Source organism: Mytilus galloprovincialis, chromosome 4 (assembly GCF_965363235.1).
Source record: "Mytilus galloprovincialis chromosome 4, xbMytGall1.hap1.1, whole genome shotgun sequence".
NCBI lineage: Eukaryota > Metazoa > Mollusca > Bivalvia > Mytilida > Mytilidae > Mytilus > Mytilus galloprovincialis.
The window spans coordinates 94,973,977-94,997,787 of NC_134841.1; the positions used below are offsets into that span (position 1 = coordinate 94,973,977).

General features: G+C 29.9%; 1 protein-coding gene across 5 annotated transcripts in view; it reads left to right on the plus strand.

Annotated features, from left to right (window-relative positions):
* LOC143073460 (fibroblast growth factor receptor-like 1) overlaps positions 1–22,047 on the plus strand; it is a 35,039-nt gene extending 12,992 nt beyond the window's left edge. For all 5 annotated transcript variants that reach the window (XM_076249020.1, XM_076249023.1, XM_076249021.1 and 2 more), the window contains exons 3-8: positions 4,768–5,043; positions 15,673–15,750; positions 16,149–16,421; positions 17,547–17,665; positions 18,046–18,280; positions 18,937–22,047. In XM_076249020.1, the coding sequence (XP_076105135.1) occupies positions 4,768–5,043; positions 15,673–15,750; positions 16,149–16,421; positions 17,547–17,665; positions 18,046–18,280; positions 18,937–19,391 (1,436 nt within the window). In that variant the 3' untranslated portion in view covers positions 19,392–22,047. The remainder of the gene's footprint in view (positions 1–4,767; positions 5,044–15,672; positions 15,751–16,148; positions 16,422–17,546; positions 17,666–18,045; positions 18,281–18,936) is intronic.
* Positions 22,048–23,811: the final 1,764 nt, after the last annotated feature.

Consider the following 23,811-nt stretch of genomic DNA (forward strand, 5'->3'; position numbering starts at 1 on the left):
AAACAGAAAAATCTTAATATCTTTTGAAAGGAACAAGATATTTAAAACAAAAATGAATTAAATTTTTTTTCCTATAAAATTGTCATTTTCAAAATTGCAAAGTAGTAGAATCACACAGACATGGGAATATATCCATTCTGAAAAAAAAACTATTTTAACTGGGAAATAAATGAGATTTTTTTCAAAATAACTGAAAACAGATGCTGGCTGCATAGAAAAAGTCTTTCTTTTTTTTTTTAAAAAAGACAAAATATATTTTTAAAGAGTAATGGCCTTAGTTGCAGGACGTGTGAATCAGGATTATAAAATACAATAAAATAGATTATCTTGACATTTGAATTTCATGGTACAGATAGTTCATCTATCTTTTAGAAAACAGGTGCTTCTTTTACATTAGTTTGTTTCCCTGGCAAACTAAGGGCTGATCATATAGAAAGAAAGTTGGGCATATTCCAATAACAGATGCTTTTTATTTAAGATCAAAACAAAATGATATATATAGGTTACCCCAACATTAATATTTCACCAGTCTCCTTTAGGGGTAAGTGTTGTCCAGCTCTCTGATTAATTGCCTGACACCCCTTTTTGCCCTGTATGAAAAGTATTATTGAACAATTTATGATTAAATCAGGAAATATATGAACGTGTTACCTAAGGAAATCTTCAGGAAAAAACATGATTTACAGTGTGGGGATGGTTAGCCATTAACTACATATAGGAGAAATGTTTTTCTTGTTATTAGATAGAGAAATATTATTTTGAAACAATGAAACAGAGACTGATTTAGTCCATTGGCAGCCTTTAGATTTTATAACAAAAATTCATCACATTCTATTAGCCGTATAGTTATCCTTAATGTAACCACAATTGAACTTCATAAAATTTTTGAATTTCAAAATTCAATTATGTGATAAACATATGACTTATAAAGATGAGTTTATTTTTGGAGGGGATTATCTTTTGTTTGCTTAGAAGGAGGATGTTTGAATAAAATTTATCAAGACATCTTCAACACCTGAACAAATATAAAAGGGATAAAAATTTACCTAAAGATCATGTATATTTGGCAGCAAAAAAAGCCTGACAGAGGTGTCAGACAGCAAATATCAAGGGATGATGGCTTCAGCCGAGGAAATCATTAGGATAATGAACAAAAAACAATAAAATACATTCTTTACAAAAATAAAAATTGCAAAATCAAAACGTTTTGCAATGAGTTGGCATGTGGTGTCTTTAATTGCAGTACCTACTGTGTTTTAATTGTAAACCAGACATTCTCCTGGTATTGTTAAAAATTTGGAATTTCGGTAGATGCACTCATTATTTTTTATTCTTGCAGATGTATTTTCATTCTCTGTTTTTCATGTAATAAGTCAAATCATTGTCACATAGCTTTTCAAAAGAAAAATTTCTTGTGCAAACCTAAATTATGCAATGATATGACTAGTTAAATATTCATATATAAGAATTTCTAGTTTGGCATTTTTATTATAACTTTTTGTCTGAATAAGGAATGTGTTATTTTAATTAAGTAGTCTGTCTTTTATTCTTAGGCCAGTCATGATTATACTGCATAAAAAGCCATGTGTCATTATTGAATGTCATCTATATTTGCACTAAGCCTTATTCTAATCAAGTTCAGAAATATTAATCTATTTCTAGGATATTATGACCCATTTAGTTCTGTCAGAGAGTGAATAACAATGTTCTTGTGTAAATTAAACACTGATTAAATTATATTTTATTTAAATTTTGATTGATGCATTCATGTAATATTATACATTTTCAAATTTATATGTAAATTGACCAAATCTTGACTTGAAAAACAATTTGTTTTTTTGCAGGGGAACAATGGGTTTCTCTAATAACAAACCAAGTTTATTTTTACTTAATTTCTGAATGAAAAGTGTATTTTTCTCCCAGTTTTAAGGTCAATTCAAAGTCTCCCCAATTTGACTTTCATTTTATGTTTGGTAATTGTTTTTAACCTAAGGATAAAAGGAGGATCAACTTGTGTTCATAAAGTCCTGAATAGCACGAAATATCTGCAACTGGACATATTACACAATCAATAATTGTCTATCAAGTTATGGAGTTGCTCAGCTTTTCACTCCTGTAATGTAATATCCATTTGTTAAATATCTATTTGAAATATGTGCTCAAATCAAGTTATTTGTTTTATCCTAAGCCCATCTTGAAAAAGGAATAAGGGGATTTGTCAATTCTCACAAATCTGTATTTTCAATCAATTTTAATTTGAGAACCAGGGATGATAAATTTATACTTGGTTATGTAATTGATTATTACTGCATCATGAACAAATTACAGAAAATAAATTTTTAGATTTTCCAAAAATGATACCAAAGTAATGGCTTTTATATCCTCAAGGTCCTTTCACCTTTGTGTGAAAATTCTTATGAATCTTTTAAAAAAAAAGCTTCAAAACATTGTTTTATTGTGTCAGTTGTAGATATGAAAAATTACTGTATTGGTCCTAGTTAGAAACAGAAAGCAATACACGTTAAATGGGTCTAATCAGCCATTTTGAAACACAAAAACATAATTCTAAGTTTAACATGTTTTTAGGAAAAAATTAGACCAAATATCATATATGTAAACAAAATACAAGTTAGTATGCCTGTCATTAATGTTCAGTAAAGACAAATTACTTGATTTGCATAAGTAGGTCATTACGAAGCTGTTTTGTCAAATCTTTCAACAGCAATTTCTCTTAACAAGAACAGAGAATGATATATAAGAACGACTACAAGAGAAAACATAGCTTCCACACCTGTTACATGTATTATATCATTCTTATAATCCTTTTCAAACGCATTCTTATTTCTTTGTTTAGACAATATTGCCTTGAAATTGACAAGGGAGGTAATTAGCAACTGTTGTCCGTTTCAGAAGTCACAAGTTTCCAAAGGATTGGATGAATATTTGAGAAACTTTTCTTAATACTTTTAAGGGATTGGCTTCATAATTAACAGGGATTGTGCTAGAATTCCCTTAACCATTAGGTATCAATAATATTTTTGGTGAAAGGAAGTGAAACAGGAGTTGGATTAGTATTAACAATTAAAACTTGAAAAACATAAAATTTTGGGACCAAATATCAAGTATGTATAAGGGAAGGATATGTGTACTTGTCTCACTATCTCAAGAGCCCACTAGGTAGGGCACTTATAACCAGGACTTATGATTTCATCCCTGACAACAATACTGTGTTAAGCCTTTCCAGACTAGAGCTTGCAGTGCTTTAAAACCTAATTCCCACATTGGTGACAGAATACAACACCTATTTATAAGCTCACACCCTAAAACATTGTTTACCAGTCAAAATCCATTTATCAAAATTATTAAATATTTATAACAGATATATTATACCTAAATACTCTAATTTCATTCTTAATTTAATAAAATGGAGATAACTGTAACATCCATTAAGGAGAACTGTCCCCAGGGAGTGGATTCAAATTATATACCACAGGCTCATGATCTATTTATCATATGTACATACAAATCAGGATTATTTTTCAATATTGCAAAATAAATTGTCTTTTTATATCAATATTTAATTGTCTACTTATTGTACCAGTCATATAAAGTGAATTTGATCCTCTCTTGGTAGACTCAGAAGAAAAGCTGTCAAAACTTCTCTATATAGTATACAATAACATAGTTATTAGTGGGAGTCATGTTAGAATATGGTATCACAGTGATACTGGTACTCAACACAGAATATCAGTCTTTTGTGTAGTTTGGAAATTGAATTTTAAGTCTCTTTAGATTAACACTAGATCAAAGGGTTTTAGATGAAATATCATTTAGCTGGACAACCATTTTTTTTTTCAATTTATAAAAAATTTTGACAGTTGAGTTTGACCAGCAAAAATGTCATAAAATTATGGCAAGTTTAATCTAAACCTCAGAATTTTCACTTTAGTATAGAAGTTTTTTTTTATCTAAAAATTTGAGTTTGCTGGTGGTCTATATATATATATAAGTGATTTGACACATGCCACTTAATGATAGGTATGTCTCACAACCCTGGAAAATCACTGAAATTTAATCGTATTTATTCTGCTCCAAAGCATCCACGTCATAAGAATCATGACGGGTACTAGTGAAATGACGTCTCCCTTACAAAGGATGATTTGAAGGCTAAAGAGAATCACGGATAAGTTCTCTTTTTAATTATTGGAAAATTCACATCAGGTTTTTTTCCAGTGACATTTGAAATTTGATAGTTGCACATTTGGGAAATTTAGAATTGGATTGAGATGGGGGGAATGTTTCACTGAGTAAATTTACTACTGGTTCATAGAGTTATCTGTTTCAATGATTAAATCAGATAATCCCCAAGTGGTAACCATGCCATTTAGTAATAGAAAAATAAAATAATGGTACATGTATTTAGGAACAATGCAATTTACACATAAAAAACTAAACTTGGTAAATAACAAGTATTTTAGAAAAGAATATACAGCATTTGAAAAGTTGACAGTAAAAAAAATCACTAGCAAAAATGGCAAAAAAACATTGCAAAAACTAATTCAGAGTACACAGTAAGAGTTTGATATTCATATCAACAAAGATGCTGAGACATGCAAGGCACCCGTTACAATAAAACATTAACAGTTAGATATTCATATCAACAAAGATGCTGAGACATGCAAGGCACCCGTTACAATAAAACATTAACCATTTTAGTACTATAACTGTAAGAATTTACTTTTATTTTTTCCATCATATTTTCTACAGGTCCACCCACTTTAGCACATCCGTATAAAAGACGACAAGTTGTGGATGTAAACACTACTAAAAAACTCTTGTGTCCAGTGGAAGCTAATCCACCAGCGTTAAATCAGTGGTATAAAGATGGAGATGATGTGAACGGAATATGGGATAAATTCAAGATTTTATCGGATGGATCTTTACGTATAACTGACATTACAATGGAGGATGCTGGGAACTATCTGTGTAAAGCTGTCAATGGTTTCGGCAGCTACTCAGTCAATTACACATTAATTGTAAAAGGTAAAGATTTCATAGGATAATTACTTATTTTTTTCCCAAGTCAGCTCCCTGAAAAATAATCAGACACTTTGTGTTGCTTAATGTCACAAAATTTTAAGTGTCCAGGATTGAAATTAAAAAAGAGGCTAGCAAAGCCTCAATATAAAATCATAATCTCAGAAGCATGGTCGAAGGTAAAAAGAACAGAAGACATTCTTTCATAGAACACCAACAAAGAACACTAAAGATGGAGCAACTAGAGAAATAATTTATGAGAAAATAGTACAAATGTATTGTGGTTTTGTTGTCATTACATAAAGTTACCAGGTTTTTTTATTCTATTGAAAACATTTCATTTTTATTGCCCTACATAATGGAACTGGGGCAATTAAGCGAAAAGTCTTTTTTTTTTGTGACAAATCTCCTAAGATTTAATGTTTTCATTCTTTACTCAAGGGTATAGTTGTTATTACTACAAACCAAATCAATACTCCACTGAGATTACTTCTAATTATCCTTAAGTGATAATCTTTCTACTCTTGTTGGAATAAAAATGGCTTTTTGGAACCATGAAATTGACTAAAACTAGAATATTGGTAATTATACCAGGTAAATTTCCTGCCTCCGTGACAATAATATCATCCCAATAACATACAAATCTTATTGAAAGAGACAATGCTGTAGATATTGCCATTTTAGTTGCTGTTAAAACTCGATAATGCTCAAAAGATGGAAATTTGACAAATATATTGAATATTGAATTAACTTTCCTGTTAAAGTACTTCTGAATCATGCTCAGTAATTGCTGAATGTGTGTATACTTTAAAAACCTCTTGAGGGAATATTGTTTAAACAAGTGTTTCATTTTAGAAATTGAAGTTAATTTCATTTTTGACATTTTCTTTTTTCATATTGTAATGATTTATTCGAATAAGGAATATTTGATTTGACACAACTCATTACTTATCAAAATAATACATATTAATTGACATCACTTGTCTTAATGTATGGGTGCAGTACACTTACAAAAGGGGGATTTTTAGGGGGAATCTTATTTTTATTTGGCATCATATATGAACACTTAAAAAGATCTTTTAATTTCAAGTGGTTCTTTAAAACTTCATGTTTTTTACTTTTACAGAGAAAATATTTTCAGATTTCTGAAAGATTTTCATGTTAAGCATATATCATTATCCTTTAAATCAACACAAACATCAAAAGAAAACAGATAGCCATGAAATATTGAGATAAATTTCTGTAAAACTGACTTCATTTTGCTTACTAATGAATCCAAATAAAGATGGTTTTGTTGAGGGTCAAAGGGTTAGGTGATTGTTTTTTGGAGGGTCACAGGGTCAGAAACAGAAAAGTAAATTAGTGTTTTTGTGTAAAGGGGTAAGAAAGATCATATCCAGGAACTGTCAAATTAGTTTTTTTAAACACTTTTTTAAGTTGAAAAGTTTTTATGCAGATATACAGAATGGTTCTCAATGTAATGGAACCTACTTCAGCCTTTAAGTGAATTCTACTTTTTGATAAAGATTCATGGGAAAATAATTATTTCAAATCATTAAAACTACCAGTAAATATACAATATTTTAATGCCTTTTATTATGATGACACAGATAAGATAATCATATTGAAAATAATATTCTGTTTGAAAGTTATAGGTTCTTAACACCATTTAAATCAGGGTTAAAGAGCTGAGGGTATAGTGTTTCAGTTTAAAGAAGTTTGACAGGGCTTAAGTGATCTTTAATTAATGTGTTTTTGTAATGAAGACCTCTCTATATATTCATAAGGTACTTGTGGACAGTTTGACCTGGAGTGAACTCTAATAATAACTTGAGGTCAACCATTTAACTTTTATTACCCCTTTTATTGCATTCAGTGATTTATTACAGGAGGTTTTGTATGCAGGTCATTTAGGGTGATAAGATGGATAGCAATGTAAACAAATCTTCTGAAATCTCTCCTGCAATTCTGTGCCTTTCATTTTTACTAAATTTAAACTTTTTTTGTTTTACAATGTTTAGTCAGAATAAAAATGAATGTATTTTTGTGGTTTATGTTTGGATTGCTGTCTCATTATAAACATATACCTTACATGTAATTTACCAAAAAATAAAATGTTGCTTCCAAACATTCTATTTTTTTTTCATTTTTATTCAGAAAGTTTCTCTTTAATATGTGTGAAATTTGCAAGGGTTAAAACATTCTAAGTGAAAAACATGTGAATCAGGTGTGCTAATAACAATAAATTTTGCCTGATTGAAAACTGGGACCATCTGCTGCATTTGACCAGCGGACATTGGTCCATACCTGTACTTGATGTAACTATACGAGTACATTAGACAGGTAACTAACCCAATTCTAATGTAGTGAAGCTGTTATCAGTCCAAGTTTAAAGGGGACACCCTTTGTTTTTAAGTGACAACTGATAAGTTTGTCATATTTAAATAAATAAATGATACTAAATGATGGCACCCAAATAAGACTTATAATAATACAATAGATGGTAATGATGGGAAATAAACATTGTAAAGGTCGCCATTGTAAATATCTATAAATGTCAACATTAGTAATTTACATAACTCACACCACTGTAGGAAATTAGGCTGTCATACTGAAAAATGTCACAGAACTGGAAAAAAATATTCAGAAATGTTTTTCGTGTTGGTTTAATGGGTTCTTGATATATTCTGACAATGTTTTAGCCCAGTGCAAATATTTACTTATATATTTGAATAAATAAACCTATTTTTTGTCCTCATTCGACATCAGTTAGACTTGCTCAGAATCAGCCTGAGTTACAGAAACTGAAGCGGTAATTACAGAATGAGACTTTCTTCTACATTTTCCATGGCAACCAAACCATGTGTCCTTGTACAGTTATAGCTTAAGCAATTGGTGGATACTTCATCTTTTCATATTCTAAACTTTATAATTTTATTTTAATTGAATTATGAGAAGTCTTTCAAACCTATGAATTATTTTCCCAGTAAAATCCTGTAGGTCTATTTCTAAATATTTTTTTTATATTCTCCAAACACCTGGAACTTTTGTTTTGGGGGCCATGTTTAATTGAATCCAATTTTTGCACCTAGTTGACACAGAGTGAGTGATTCTTCTCTTTTTATTGGTGTAAAGCTGTTTGAATATTGTGAATGAACATGTCTTAATACTACGGATTAGTGAATCTACCGTAGCACACCTCAAATTGTGGTGCGAGATCACCATTGAAGTCCTCCATTCTTGTGGAAAATATAAACGGTCTTCATTGAAATAAGATGTTGTGGTCTTCACTCTCAGCAGACGATATTCAGTTTGTAATCCTCAAATAAAAGAGAAATTTAAAAAGAAAAATTAACTTCCCATGACTCCAGGGGTGTATTAATTGAAGATCTAATATCAACGAATGCTTCAACAAAACATACTGTGTCTATGCATTTATAGATGGAAAAAGACAAAATACCGACTTTACAATAATTCTAAAAAGAAAGTTTTTAAATATTCAGATCTCTGAGTATTTTTTGTGATGAAGTTACGTTTCTTTACTAAGTTTAACTAAAAATTTAAATATTAATCAATACCTTGAAATTGGTGATAGGGTCAATTGGTCCATTTTCAGAGCATCGTTTGTCACATCTTATAAATATCTTGTATTTATTTATGAAACAAAGTTTTGATTTTCAATTTAAACCAAAGAGTCATAGTTATAGTTTTAAAAATAACAAATACTTAGTGATAAAGATATCACATGGATTGATCCTATAAATTGATTCCATGTTGAAATATGTTTGTACTTTTATTCAAAAAAAAAAAAAAAAAAGAGATAAAACAAGTTATTTTGACAATTGAACAAGTGACATGTGTGTTTATGTAGTACAAATACACATTTGGTAAACTCGACCAAAAGGAAATGAAGAATAAAAACAAGGGACAAAATCTGCTGTAATGCGACGTGATTAATGAGTCTTTGGTTAATTGTAACATTGACAGCCAATGCACAATAAATGAATTAGTCATCTTATGCAATCAAATTAAGAGCAACTCTTCACTTTTCTAAGCTTGATTCCTGAAAGAATCCCTATGGGTTTTTCTGAAATCTTCAGAGTTAGTAGGCAGATGTCACCAAAAATGAAAATGTCTTTTTCTCAAATAATGGTTATAAGACAATTAAGACCCTGTCTTGACAATGTTAAGTTCTTTGTCTCCAAAATGTAAATAGTTTCATGACACACTGCAACATTATTATTAGACACCTTTAATTTTTTGCATCTCATGCAATTTCTAGTATAAAAATCTGAGAAACTTAGTTTTATTTGTTACTTTGGAAGAGAATAAGGTGGGAAAAACCACTGTTCTAAATACATATTTATTTTCATTCAAACATTAACAAAACTCTTTATTAAATGATCTAGATTGGACTTAAGTAAACTGAAATCTAGACACAATATTGGTCATTTAGACCACTGGACAAACACATTTAGAAGGAATTTCATTTTCTTTAAAGTTCTCCCGATTTCAATCTCCAGAAATAACAAAAAGTCTCAGGGCGATTTAAACACAATCGTGTTTAAATCGGGAGAGGTGTATTGCAATTGTACCTAGATTTCTAAAGGAGTAATTGAAAATAAACAACTTAAGAAAGCATGTGGCATTTCAAAGGTATTTACTGACAGTACTTTGAGTATAAGGTTGTGAAAATAAATACACCAATATTCAATTAAAATGGCAGACCTAGTAATAATATGATTTTATACTTTAGTAGTGAGTTCATGTTTTCATAAATAATATTATTGTAATCAGATTTCACTAACTCCATTAAAATTTGGCTCAGAAATTAATATTCTCTTTGTGGTGTGACCTAGCTTGTCTTATTTGAACAATCAAGATTGTGATCTCTTGGTAGCTTCTGGTTTTACTTCCAAGGTGCCATATCTCATTTTTACTTTTTTGACATGAAGAAAAATAATCTCAACTTTCCTTTCATTTGTTGAAATAGCTGTTGGAAATTTAAAGAAAACACCTAATCTATTAAGTTTCATGGGGAGTCTTGTGTATGTATGATACTTTACAAAATCTACGGAAGGAGGAATTAAAATATTGTACTGGATTCTGAAATAAGAGGGGTTCCAACATCATATTGTCTGAAGTTATTTTATAATAAAAACTCATTGAAAATTACACTTTATGAAAACAGTGCCCTTAGTTCCACCAATTAATGAATAAACAATCTGCATTTTTTTTGTTATTTTAATGCTTATGGGTGAAATTTTCTTTTACATGCAAAGGCGACAATAAGCTGATCTTCAATCTCTGAATTTGATACAAAATTTGCAGGTTTGGTTTAAAAAGACGGAAATAGAAAGGATTCAAAAGCAGAATAAATGATTTCATTCATAAGTTATCGTTTAGCACTTTAATATGTTGTTACTTTTAATTTTTAGTGAAATTTACTAGTTTTCCTATCAATATAAGTTTGATGTAACCATGTTGTGAAGGGAAACGGATTAGCCGATGGGTTAACCAGTTAATTAAAAATACCAGCTTGCAAATATATTTCCCGAACTTTCTGCAGTGCATATGGTAAAATATTTTGACATGTACAGTTGTATTAAATGTAGAGAAACCTGCACTTAATTGCTGACATGTATTTGTTTAAGTAGCAATATGCACCTGTAAATCACTTTTTCATATACCTTCTATTAATGTCAAATTTATAAAACATAACGGGAATAATTCAATTATTTTAGTGGATTAATTTTAATGGTTAATACATCTGTGTTATTATAAATCCAATCAGAGGTTGGAGTTAATATAATTGGACATATTTATGGAGAACCTAATGATTAGACCACAATATATTACTAACTGGACATCATTGTAATGAATGCCCTGTCCATCAGATTTAGTCTGGACATGACAAGACCATTGTCCACCCTTGACTGACCACTATAAGGTTACCATTAAAGTCATTCAATAAAGTCTGTTAGCATTTCGTTTCTGAAATTTTTTGTATGATTTGTATGAAATTTTTATATTAGATCTGAGGTAATGAAGGGGTATTCAATCGTATTACATCCCGCTACAGCCAGTTCAATAAATGAAATTATTGTCATGAATAACTTTAGCAGCTACAATTATTCAAGAATAAGATCACAGGAAAAAATTTCAATATTACAAAGACAGCAAATTCTGGGATAGAATCAGCCTATCGAATAGAAATTTTCTTTTAATAAAAAAAAAGCTTCATTCTTTGATATAGTTACAAATGAATTTTATAAATTTCTGTCTTTAATAGCATATCATACTTTAAATATCTCTGCACATCTTTAATGCATGCGCCTGTAACATAAACCAATATTATGAAAGCCCATAAATTTTTATCATATTACATCTATAACACATTTATTGCCATAATAATTTTTTAATCTATATAATTACAAAAGTAGTTACGTTATAATAGTGCCAATTTAACACTAATACACCAGTTGATACAGGAAAAATGATACTGGTAATATTATCAATATTGACCAAGTTTGCATCGATTTTAATTGGTTTATGTGATAATATCCCTATGATTACATCTTATGGACACGTATTTTCCATAATTTATAACACTTTATTGGTAAAAAATATCACACTTTCTATGCTGTTTAAAAGCAAATTAGATTTCAATCCTGTCTATTCTGAGTTAGATTTATGTTCACGCTCTATCAGCAAATAGTATGTCAGGGACTTTTAAAAAACATCTAGACAAAACTGATATCTCTAGAAAAAAAATTTTACTGATTTTTTTCGGGGTTAAATTATATCGAGAGAAAAAAAGTTGGGGAATTAGTAGTTTAAATAAATAAAATTGAAATAAGTGACCTTAGACATACCAGAAAACCCATGTCCATATGTAAACATCAACAACAATATTAAATATGAATTATAAATCCATTGCAGATGTCAATTAAAGTTTTTCTCTATTAAAAATGAATTAAATTGAATATATATCCAGATAGATTACATGCCAGCAAATTTATTAGGTAGAATAATGATATATTTTATAACAATGGAGAGTGTAAAATATCTTATTTCATTCCCATTAAGTTGTGCATTAAGATTATTATCTTAAAGGCTGTCTGCCTCATCTGGCTTCATGTTACATCTTTATAACTTCACATTATTTAGAATCAAGTTTTTTTTGTCTATTGTGGTGGTATCAGCATATTCTATGTAGAGAATAGTACTTGTTGCATCATTGTCATATCAGACTTCTCAATCCTTTGATTACAATTTTGCATTATGCCCCCTACAAACTTTAAAGAAACCTTCCTGGAGGGCATGTAGCACTTGCCTTTCTTTTCTCCAGAAGTAATGGAAAAAAGGGTCATCAAAAGCTTACATAGTCTATCCCAAGGTCAGTAGTTTTCTGGGCACTCCGCTTTCCACCACCAATAAAAACTGATCACCATGAAATAACACAATTATGCTGAAAAGTGGCGTTCAACATCAATCTATCAATCAGATGCAGAACAAACACATCACATCCTCCTCTAAATTTCCCAATAAAAGCTTAAGTCTAAAAGTTGCGGTCATGTCTGACTGTATGTTCAGTAACATAATAAACTTTAGAATTATGACAGTCATCTTGTTTACTATGATTGGGTTTAATAAATTAAATTTCTAATCATATGTAAAGTAAGAATGTTATTAAATGAGGTTAGTCTTGTCATGTTTATTATATAGGTAGTGAAATGTCTGTGGCCGTTCTGACAACACTTCTTATGTACAAGTATACAAGACAAGGAAACCGTCAACATAATTATTGTATTATCATATCACTATTTAAAAGCAAAAACTATGTTAAACTATTAATAAAAGAATGGAAAAAATGTCTGTGTGAAAGCATTTCCTATTTAGTTTTCCTATATATGACTATCTTTTCAATTATAATAAATGAAATTGTTGACAATAGATTTTTAATGCTGACTTTAATTTTTGTTAATTACTAAACAAACAGTATTACGATGAGGAAACTGTTTATATTATCTAATAATGTTGTGATGAAGGAAAATTTAATTGGATTTTATTAGCATGATTTATTTCTTTTCGTTCAAATATGAAATTATATATCTACCCAGCTACCATTTTTATAGTGACCACACAGCCACAAAGTACTGTTTACTGTTGAAGGCTTGTCAGGTATTAGTTTACAAAAGGTTCTAATATAACAAAAACTATTGCCTTTATTATTGGACTTATTAAACAGTTTGCATGACACAATGTATTTTATCATCCCTACGGTGACACTAATAGTGATGTATAGGCCTTTAAACCATCTGCTCTAGTAATTTCATACCATATATTTTTTGTAAATTTTACCATATTTGTTATAACTAATAGTCTTTGGAAAATAATATTTGATTATGGCCATTTAATTGAGGGAAACTATTTATGTAACAGTATCAGATCTAGGATTTCAGTTTAAGGAGAAAATAGGATACAAAAAACAGGGATGATTTTTTGTCATTCCTCCACGCCTTGGTTTTCCGGTTTGAATGGTTTTACACTAGTCATTTTTGGGGGGCCTTAATAGCTTGCTGTACCCTGTGAGCCAACGCTCTGTGTTGAAGACCGTACTTCGACCTATGTATAATGGATTACTTTTACAATTCTGACTTGGATGGAAAGTTTTTTTATTGGCACTCATACCACATCTTCTTATATCTAATTTTGAATATAGAAAATATATATTTTTGATGCAGAAAATTAAAGAAAATGATTAAGTTGTCAGAACTAAAGTGAGTGTTGTTTAGAAACAGTATAGTAATTGTACTGGAAATGAAAGAATTAAAAAACCAAGACATTGTCATATTTCTTCCCTAATTAAACGTTGAAGTATTGAAAACATTGGTGACATGCTAAGTTTGGCTCAGGTTAGGGTTTAATATCAACATCGCCTGGTATGTAGGAGAAAAGTATATTATTGATGTAAGGTAATGTCTTATTGCATGAGATTGTCCCATCAATTTCATTACCGAGACATGAACATATATATGTTAAGTTATTTAGGAGATGAAATATTGACATGGTTTTAAGGTGAAATACGAAATTGTTGTAACGATAAAAGTAAAATTGTAAATGTTTTAGTACTTGACAATACTACATGTAATATTAAATTTGGTCCAAATTAAACAACAATCGTAAACGACATACAAGGCTTCATACATATTGTATGTGTTTGAATAAAAATAACCCAAAAGTAAAAACATGGCGGAAAAATAGATTTAAAAAAAGTTCCCAAGACCCCAGCTGTAGATGGCTGAACCTTTACTGACAGAGGAATGTTGGATGTAAATATCATTGACAGGGGGTCATTTTCTTGTCTCTCTCTGTTTCAGTCACTTGACTTGTTAACTTTAGATAAGACAGAATCACTCATTTTGTTGCTTCCTGGTAAAGAACATTGTGATTAAAATGTAAATGTTATAAAGCCTGCAATCTTAAATCTTACCACACAATATCAGAAGTGTATTGTGATTAAAATTTTAATGTAGGCCTGCAATCTTTACACACACACACACACACAATATCAGTGTTTTTATAAAGGATCTTGGTTTTTTGTCATCTTTTATAAATTAACAACATTCAAACATTTTACAATATTGCCCCCAAACTAATCAAAGTAGAAAACTTTCTGTTTCTTGGAGAGATTATTGCTTCCTTGTCAGAAATATGACAATTACAGTAGGGAAAGACAAAATAAGAGCCACATATTTTGTCTTTCCCTACTGTAATTGTCATATATATATATATACTTGTATATGTCTTTTACCTCTCATTGTTGTCTCCCTTCGTTTCTCTTGAAAGAAATCTACATTCACAAAAAATTTGATGATGTAATTGTACTCTTGAGTAAATGCATACAAAAACTTGCTTCATTCATTGATAGCAATGACAGCTTAACATATTATATCCCCTTGACAGAAACACTTACTGTTACAGAATACAGTATATTAAAACATTTATAATCCCTATCTGCAAGGTGTTGGATGTAAATTGGCTGTAATTGAAAACAGGTCATACATTTGCTCTTACAAGAAAAAAATAAGACACAGAAAAAATCAAACATACAATGTCAGAAGTTTTTTCTGTTTAATTGATAGATTCTGTTCAGTTGAAACATTTCTTTCCATGAAATATGTCTCTTATATTTAGTTCACAGTGGGGCCCCTGGTTTTATCACTTAAATCCCAGTAGCGAAAATACATTATGATAAATGCCATATTGCCAAATACTCATTAAGAATGAAGTAATATCCAGCGGAAAACAGTTTCTTATCTGCACAACTTTTAAACAAAGGTTTTCTTCACGAACAATTAAGTTATCATATTTTCATGCAACTTTTGTCTAAATGAGCCAAATTTAATCATATTTAAGAATGGAGATGTTTTACATTAAATCTCACAATTCAGATTAAAAAGAAATTTAAACTGATTACAAGAAGTAGTTATGAATGGTTTATAGAAGCAGTTAATTTATATTTATTGAATGAAAAGATTGGTGCATGTATTGCATATGTTTTATTGAGATTCTGCAAACAAGCTCTTTGACTGCTGACAAATAATGTATTAAATTTTACTCTTTTAATAGATGAATCTACAGGCATGGTTAAACAAGATAATAATCTGTATCCCAAATCAGATAGTGAAGACTTGTCCAAAGATGGAGGTACAAATATTTATCATAACTAGACCAAAAGGTCATATGTACTTTAGTGACAGCAGTTATAATCAACATTTTTTTGACAAATTTCAAATATACCCCTAGCAGAGTTGATGGTTTTGAATAAAATTTAGAATGAAAGAAAATGACAATATAACCCTAATATCAACTATGGTCTGAGTAAAAATACACCAAAATGTCTTCTGTGCTTGAAGCAATATAGAACTTAAAGGTCAACTATACTTGGAGAGAGAAAAGCCCAATGTTAAACTAGAATTTAAGTTAAAAAAGCTCAATGTGTTAAGTCAATTGATGGAAGAGATATGAGTTTTAACGCACAAAAATATTTAGAATAAGGTCATATAAAAGACTAATTATATTTATCATTATTCTTTTTGTTTTAGCTTCTCCACATTTTGTTCACAAAGACAAGATGAAACGACAACATTTCGCTAGACCTGTTTCAAGTTCTGTGAGATTCAAGTGTAAGGCGACAGGAAACCCGATTCCACATATAGCTTGGTTAAAAGACAATGAAGTTATCAATAATCATGGGAAGAAACCCATGTGGACATTAAAATTACTGGAACTGACCAAAGCTCATTCTGGAAAATATACATGTCTAGTAAACAACCGACTAGGGTCCATTAATTATACATACACGTTGGACGTTATAGGTAAGTGCACTAATTAAACCCATATTCTAACACTTTAGTCATACTTAATGAATTATTAATATTAAACTGTAATAAACTGCTAAAGATGACATTACAAATGGATTTATAGCGATTTTTTTAAATGAAATCATCATTGTAATGGAAATGAGTAATGAATTGTGTCAGTTTATCTGTCCCAAGTTAATTGTGGTACACAAACGTTGTGGTATATCCTGTGATTTAGTTCCTGGACGTAATATAAAAATAAACAATAGCTCTTTTCAGTAACATCCACAGTACTGCTTATGTAATAGGCAAAAAACTCCCTTAATTAATGAAATTCAAAATTGAAAAGATTTCATTCAGTTTAATAATGAGACATTTAACAAGAATTTATTTCAATTCGACTTTAATGTTGCTAGTATCAGTCTAACAGGCGTCCAAAAAAACTTTTTCTTTTTTTTCTGTTTTCGTCAAACACTGTACCGCCATCACAACAGCAATAAAGATAGTTTCTCCTGGTTTTGATACATTCTTTCTAATTTGATCTCTTGATTTGCACAAAAAAATATATTTAAGTCCAAGATATTAAAGTTACTAAGATACCAGTATACTTGACAGAATAATGGAGTCATAATTTAGAATCAAATCATAAGACTTCTGATATAGATGTCTGTTATCTTTTCTTTAAAACTCTGAGATTTCAGTCATATAACATTACGTAAAAAGTGGGGTAATGAAATATAAGTATATTTTACTTCTCTGATAAGACAGAAAAAAAGGCATTATCATTTACATTGAACTCTTCTTTTTGAACAGGTTGTCTTTCAAATTTGTATTTAAATTTGACTTTTATGCCTCTAGTATCAACCAGACTTCCAAAGTTGAACAATTTCATGTTTTTGTTGTTTCAATCAAACACCATACCACCTTAACAACTGTAATAAAGTTATTTTCTACTGGTTTCTATTTTGGTTTTATATTTCTATCAAAAATGTCAGCTTTGCACTACTTAGTATTTATCAGACGATGAAATGAACTTTACAACTGATGATAAATTCTTTAACAATCATTACAAAAAAAATGAAGTATTCTTATGTTAACTTTTTATGAAATCAGAAATTGATGATAATTTATATTTTTCAGAACAATACCAGGAAAAACCTGAATTAATTGGTCCTCATCCATTAAACACAACAGTAGATTATGGCCAGCAGGCATCTTTACAATGTAAAGTCAAAAGTTTAATAGAGCCACACATTCAGGTAAGATATTGAGTTATCTCCCATACCATGCTGCTATGTTGAGTGGTATATGAGTTATCTCCACTTTTTGCTGGAATTTTTTTAATTCCTTCTGATTCCAATGCATAAAGTTTTCTATTTTATTTATCAAACAAGTTTATTAAGAATCACAAGAATATTTTAAAGCTTTATTTATTTATTTTGTAACCTTTTGCATTTAAAAAAAGTATATAGTATACTAAACAGTATAATTTTGCTCATTTTCAAACATGTGTTCACATTTTTTTTTTGTTTTTTTTACATCCATGACGATGTCCTCTGTCTTTTATTTTAACCTCATCATGAATTTACAACAACAAAAATCAAGGATAATTGTATATGTAAATTTTAATTATTTTCAGTGGTTAAAACTCCTTGAGAATGCAAAAGTTGAGAACAACCAGTCAACTATAAAAGTAGGAAAAGAATTATTTGTTGTTTTAAAAACTGGTGATGTTTATTCCATTCCTAACGGGACATTCCTCAATAAACTAGTGATAAATCGGGCCACAGAGGAACACAATGGAATGTACATTTGTTTAGGAGCTAACATTAGAGGATACACCTTTAAAAAGGCCTATTTACACGTTAGACCAAGTAAGTACAATTGAGGACCATCTCAAAATGGACTATTTACATTTTTCATCATTCTTGATACTGGTATATGTAATTCTGCTACAGTTGCCATGAAAAAGTATTCTTTTATACATTCATTGAATATGTTTGAATTTTATCGAGGCATACATTCCTGAATTGCTGAGTGGAATGAGAAAATTCAAATATGATAGGTAACCCTTGTAAGGTAACCATTGTACAGATACATCAGGTTTTAAATTAAAATTGTATTATTTTTATGTAAAATTGGTTAATAATTAACTGGAAACCTTTTGAAGTGTGTATTAAAATAGCAATGATTGCGTTAAAGTCTATTGATGCGTAAGATTATAAGCAATGGATTAAATTAGTGGAGGGATGATATCTGCAATATCCTTTATATAAACGAGATGCATCTAATGAGATCAGGGGATAAATAAGGTTAAAGTACATATTGACCAATCATGTGGAAGAAGTCTTTGATTTGTTTTTATTTAGTTAGAATATTAAATACTTTGAATAATCATTGATCCAGGTGGGTTACAGATCACTATGTATTTTGCTATAAGTAAATGAGAATGCTGACTATTCGAATAGATTAATTGTTGCAAATTTAAAATTAATTGAATGTACAATTAATTATTTCTCTTCTATTTCAGATCCAGCATTATCAGAAATGACCTCTGATACCTCCAGTTCATCGCTACCTCTAACAATAGGTGTGCCTACGTGTTTCGCATTAATTGCAGTGACAATTGCTATAACTCTCCTTTATAGGAGGAAAAAAACTGATAATTCATCAAACATTAATAAGGGACCACGATTTAATGCAGTTCCTACAACAGAGACTGAATCGTTTCCTTCAATGCACTCTAACCATCCTACGAACTTACATGTGAATCCTATGCATGGGGTTCCACATCCGAACTTATATCCTGGTCTGCCTAACAGCCAGTACACTGGTATATCTAATAACCAAATGTTCCCATCGAGTATGGGCTCATCTAAAAATCATAGTATTGACTTCTATACAGACATTTCATCGGTATCACAGAAACATCACCATCATCACCATAATACACCACAGTTCTCATCATCCCAGTATTCTTCATAGCCAAAGAGAGACAACTTTAATTACGGAATACCTCAGACTTTATTAATCGCCAGTTATCGAGAAAAGATCAAGAAATTTTATTCTGTATTTTACATGTTAGTGAATGTTCTGTTATGATATTGAACTGTTTTGAGTTTGTTAATGAATGGGAAGGGAGGGAACTGTTTTTGATTTTTTACTTCTTCAAATTTTTGATATTATGGTCATCAATGGTCAATTATCTTATCAAAATTAATAAAACTGAAATGTTCTTAAATTCGGTTTGTATCTATGTCTAGTACAGTGATGTTTATGATTAAATCTTCTACTTTTTGGTTCAGATGCAAAAATGGGACCGAGTACAGAGTAAAATTTCTGGAGAAAACCAGTTGATTTATAGAAATAGTGACTAAATATTTTTGTCATTTACTGCAATACGATTTTTTGTTATGTAAATACCTTTTTATAAAAGAATTTATACTTATTTGTAGCAAGAAGTGCTTTTTGTTGATTCTGTTAGTTGTGTATATAGTTAATGTGATTTAATATATAATTTAATTTCATTCCTAAGGATTTTCTTTCACCAAAGAGGATTTCTTATTATTTTATTAATATGATTTCTGTATAGAAGTATTTAAGATATTTAAAGAAAAATATTTGAAATTCAGCGAAGTAAAAGGAATCTCTATTTTGTCCTTTCAATATTAGTTGTTTCATATAAAATTTTTAAAAAATGTATGTTAAATGATAAATCTTGTTTTCCTTCTCTCTTTTGTTAAAGATATTTTTTATTTCTGAAATATTGTGTGTTCAGTAATTAGTATTAATATTTGAACTGAAAGCTCTTTGAATATAAGCATGGATGGACTTATTTCTGCCAAGTTAATGCATTTGAAACAAGTATTTGAATTCAATAAGAGAATCTATGTGTATATGTGACCAGTGGGTTAAAGTTAAACCAAATGTTATTATAAAGATGATTTGAAATCAGTTGTAAACTATGATTTAGAAACTTAAAACAGGGTTATCACATTTTACTTCATTTTTTTTTTTTTTTACTTTTATATTGGTACGAAGACCACCATTCATGAAACAAAATATATTTTGTGATATTTATTTTATGCCAAAACGCTGAGATATGTTTTGTATATGTTGTATTTGTAAATAGTTTGTACATTGATCGTAGAGGTGTATCTTTGGTGCTGTATTTTAGGCAGTGAAGCCAAAATATGTATAGAACCTAGTCAACATAGCTAATATACAGTATTTGAGACATATCAACAAAAGTCTTTATCACAACAAATGCTTTATAATTTTTTTCTTTATAAGAATTTTTCCTTGTGGAGTAGGTTGCTTGAGTTCTCCATTACAACTTTGGAGAACAGATAACTATTTATTTTGTCTTTGCAGACTTTTTAATACTAACATAATTATTTTTTTTTTTTAAAGTGGAACTTTATTTCACAGATATTTAGGACAGATAGCCATATTCTATAAATTTACTACCAAACTGTGCTTAAATCAGAATCTGAACTTAACCTTTCAATAAGATTATATGAGTATGAGTACATTAAGGAATTGAATCTAATGTAATCTTAATTTTCTGTTCTGTAACATTTAACGTGAATCTTTCACATAAACAAAAAACTTTTTCTTGATTTTATTTTCTTGAATTTATTTTAACTCACAACAACTATTTACTCTAGTTAAATGTTTCGATGTTGATACTGGAGAAATCAAGCACCTACACCTTCAAAAATGTGCCAGCGCACATTTCTTTGGATTTGTAAATTTTCATGAACATTTGTATATAGAGAGACATTTTCCATGCTTTTTTGTTGAACAGATAGTTAAAACGAAGTTGCAATAGATAATACTGCGTCATGTGATTATTTATTTTAGTTTCATATTTTGATACGGTTGAATGATTTGTAAGAGAAAGAAAAAGATGACTGTTAATAGAATGTATGAATCTTGAATATTGACTGTGATGGGTGATAGTTGTATAAGAATGGAAGCTGTGATTGAAAAGTGAGGTTGTACATGTTGAAAAGTGAGGTTGTACATGTTGAGAATTATGTCTGTGGTCAGTGATACACAAGTGGTTGTGTTGAAGTATTATCTTCATTGCTGATATGTGAATTAACTTGAATATTGTCAACTGAAAATATAAAATTTATCACATTAAAAATTCTCATTGAAATTTTATCCCCAAAAATCTGTCTCTTTATAAATAGAGATCAATTCATTTAAAGAGGGGATGTTTCTTATGGGTGTTTTTTTTCACGAACAGCTTACAAAATCTACTAAAACAGAAAGTATAAGTTAAAGTTAAAATACACTGATTTCTATGTTCAATTAATACTGAAATATTTAGACTGATTGTTCCTTTATATTGAAAGTGATATCTCACAGCATTGATAGTACTTATGAATGATTGTTTTGAAAGAATAAGAGAATATGTTTATGAATGATTGTGTGATATCTGAATGATCCTCTATGACTGTGTGATACCTGTACGAGTCCTGAATGATCCTGTATGACTGTGTGATACCTGTACTGAATGAATCTGAATGATCTTCTATATTGTTGCTGTCTACTCCTTTGTTTTTGATAAAAGTCAACCAAAGAAAGTTGACATATTTGTTACGCCTTCAAAATAAATAGTAAAACAAAACATGTCTTTTTTCATTATTATATTTAGCATAACCATGCTTATTTTATGCCATTGTGAAAGACCAGAAGTAAATATGCCATATTAGGCCATGTCCATGTCACAATTGTATCAACCTCACTGTATTGATACCAAAATACTTCATTTGATGCAAACTAGGATAATCGGATAGTTATTCACCTGCTCTAAAAGTGGGGATATATTTCAAGCATCTTGTCTGTCTGTCCATTAATCCAACAAACACTTTTCTCAGAAACAAACAAACAATTTAACTTTACGTTTGATCAGCAGCTTGACAGTGATGAGTTGTAACGAGTGATAAACATCAGATACTTACTTCCTGTTTTATTATGCCTTGAGTTAAGTGCAAGATATGCTTAGCACATCTAGTATGTTAATAATTATTCCCATTTGTTGAGGTCACCAAAACACCAGCAGCTGAATCTAGTACGTTTATAGTAATGACCATTTAATGAGGTCACAACAACACCAACAACTGAATTAGGATCAATTAGTACGTTTATAAGTATGCACAGTTAATGAGGTCACAATAACACCTACAACTAAATATAATACGTTCATAATTATGAACAGTTATTGAGGACACCAAAACACCAAAGCTAAAAATATATGGTTTAACATTACACCCAGTTATTGAGTTCACCAAAACACCAAAGCTGAACATAATACAGTTATAATATTCCCAGCTATTGAGTTCACCAAAGCACCAAAGCTGAACATAATACATTTATAATATTCCCAGTTATTGAGTTCACCAAAACACCAACAGCTAAATATAATACGTTCATACCTATGTTCAGTTTTGAGGCCACCAAAACACCAACAACTAAATATGATATGTTTATTATTATGCACAGTTATTGAAGCCACCAAAACGCCAACAGTTAAATATAATATGTTTATAATCATGTTCAATTATTGAGGCCACCAAAACACCAACAGTTAAATATGATATGTTTATAATTATGCTCATTTATTGAGGCCACCAAAACACCAACAACTAAATATAATACGTTTATTATTATCCACAGTTATTGAGGTCACCAAAACGCCAAACAGCTGAATATAAAACGTTTATAATATGCTCAATTATTGAGGTCACCAAAACACCAGCAGCTGAATCTAGTACGTTTATAGTAATGACCATTTAATGAGGTCACAACAACACCAACAACTGAATTAGGATCAATTAGTACGTTTATAAGTATGCACAGTTAATGAGGTCACAACAACACCAACAACTAAATATAATACGTTCATAATTATGAACAGTTATTGAGGACACCAAAACACCAAAGCTAAAAATATATGGTTTAACATTACACCCAGTTATTGAGTTCACCAAAACACCAAAGCTGAACATAATACAGTTATAATATTCCCAGCTATTGAGTTCACCAAAACACCAAAGCTGAACATAATACATTTATAATATTCCCAGTTATTGAGTTCACCAAAACACCAACAGCTAAATATAATACGTTCATACCTATGTTCAGTTTTGAGGCCACCAAAACACCAACAACTAAATATGATACGTTTATTATTATGCACAGTTATTGAAGCCACCAAAACGCCAACAGTTAAATATAATATGTTTATAATCATGTTCAATTATTGAGGCCACCAAAACACCAACAGTTAAATATGATATGTTTATAATTATGCTCATTTATTGAGGCCACCAAAACACCAACAACTAAATATAATACGTTTATTATTATGCACAGTTATTGAGGTCACCAA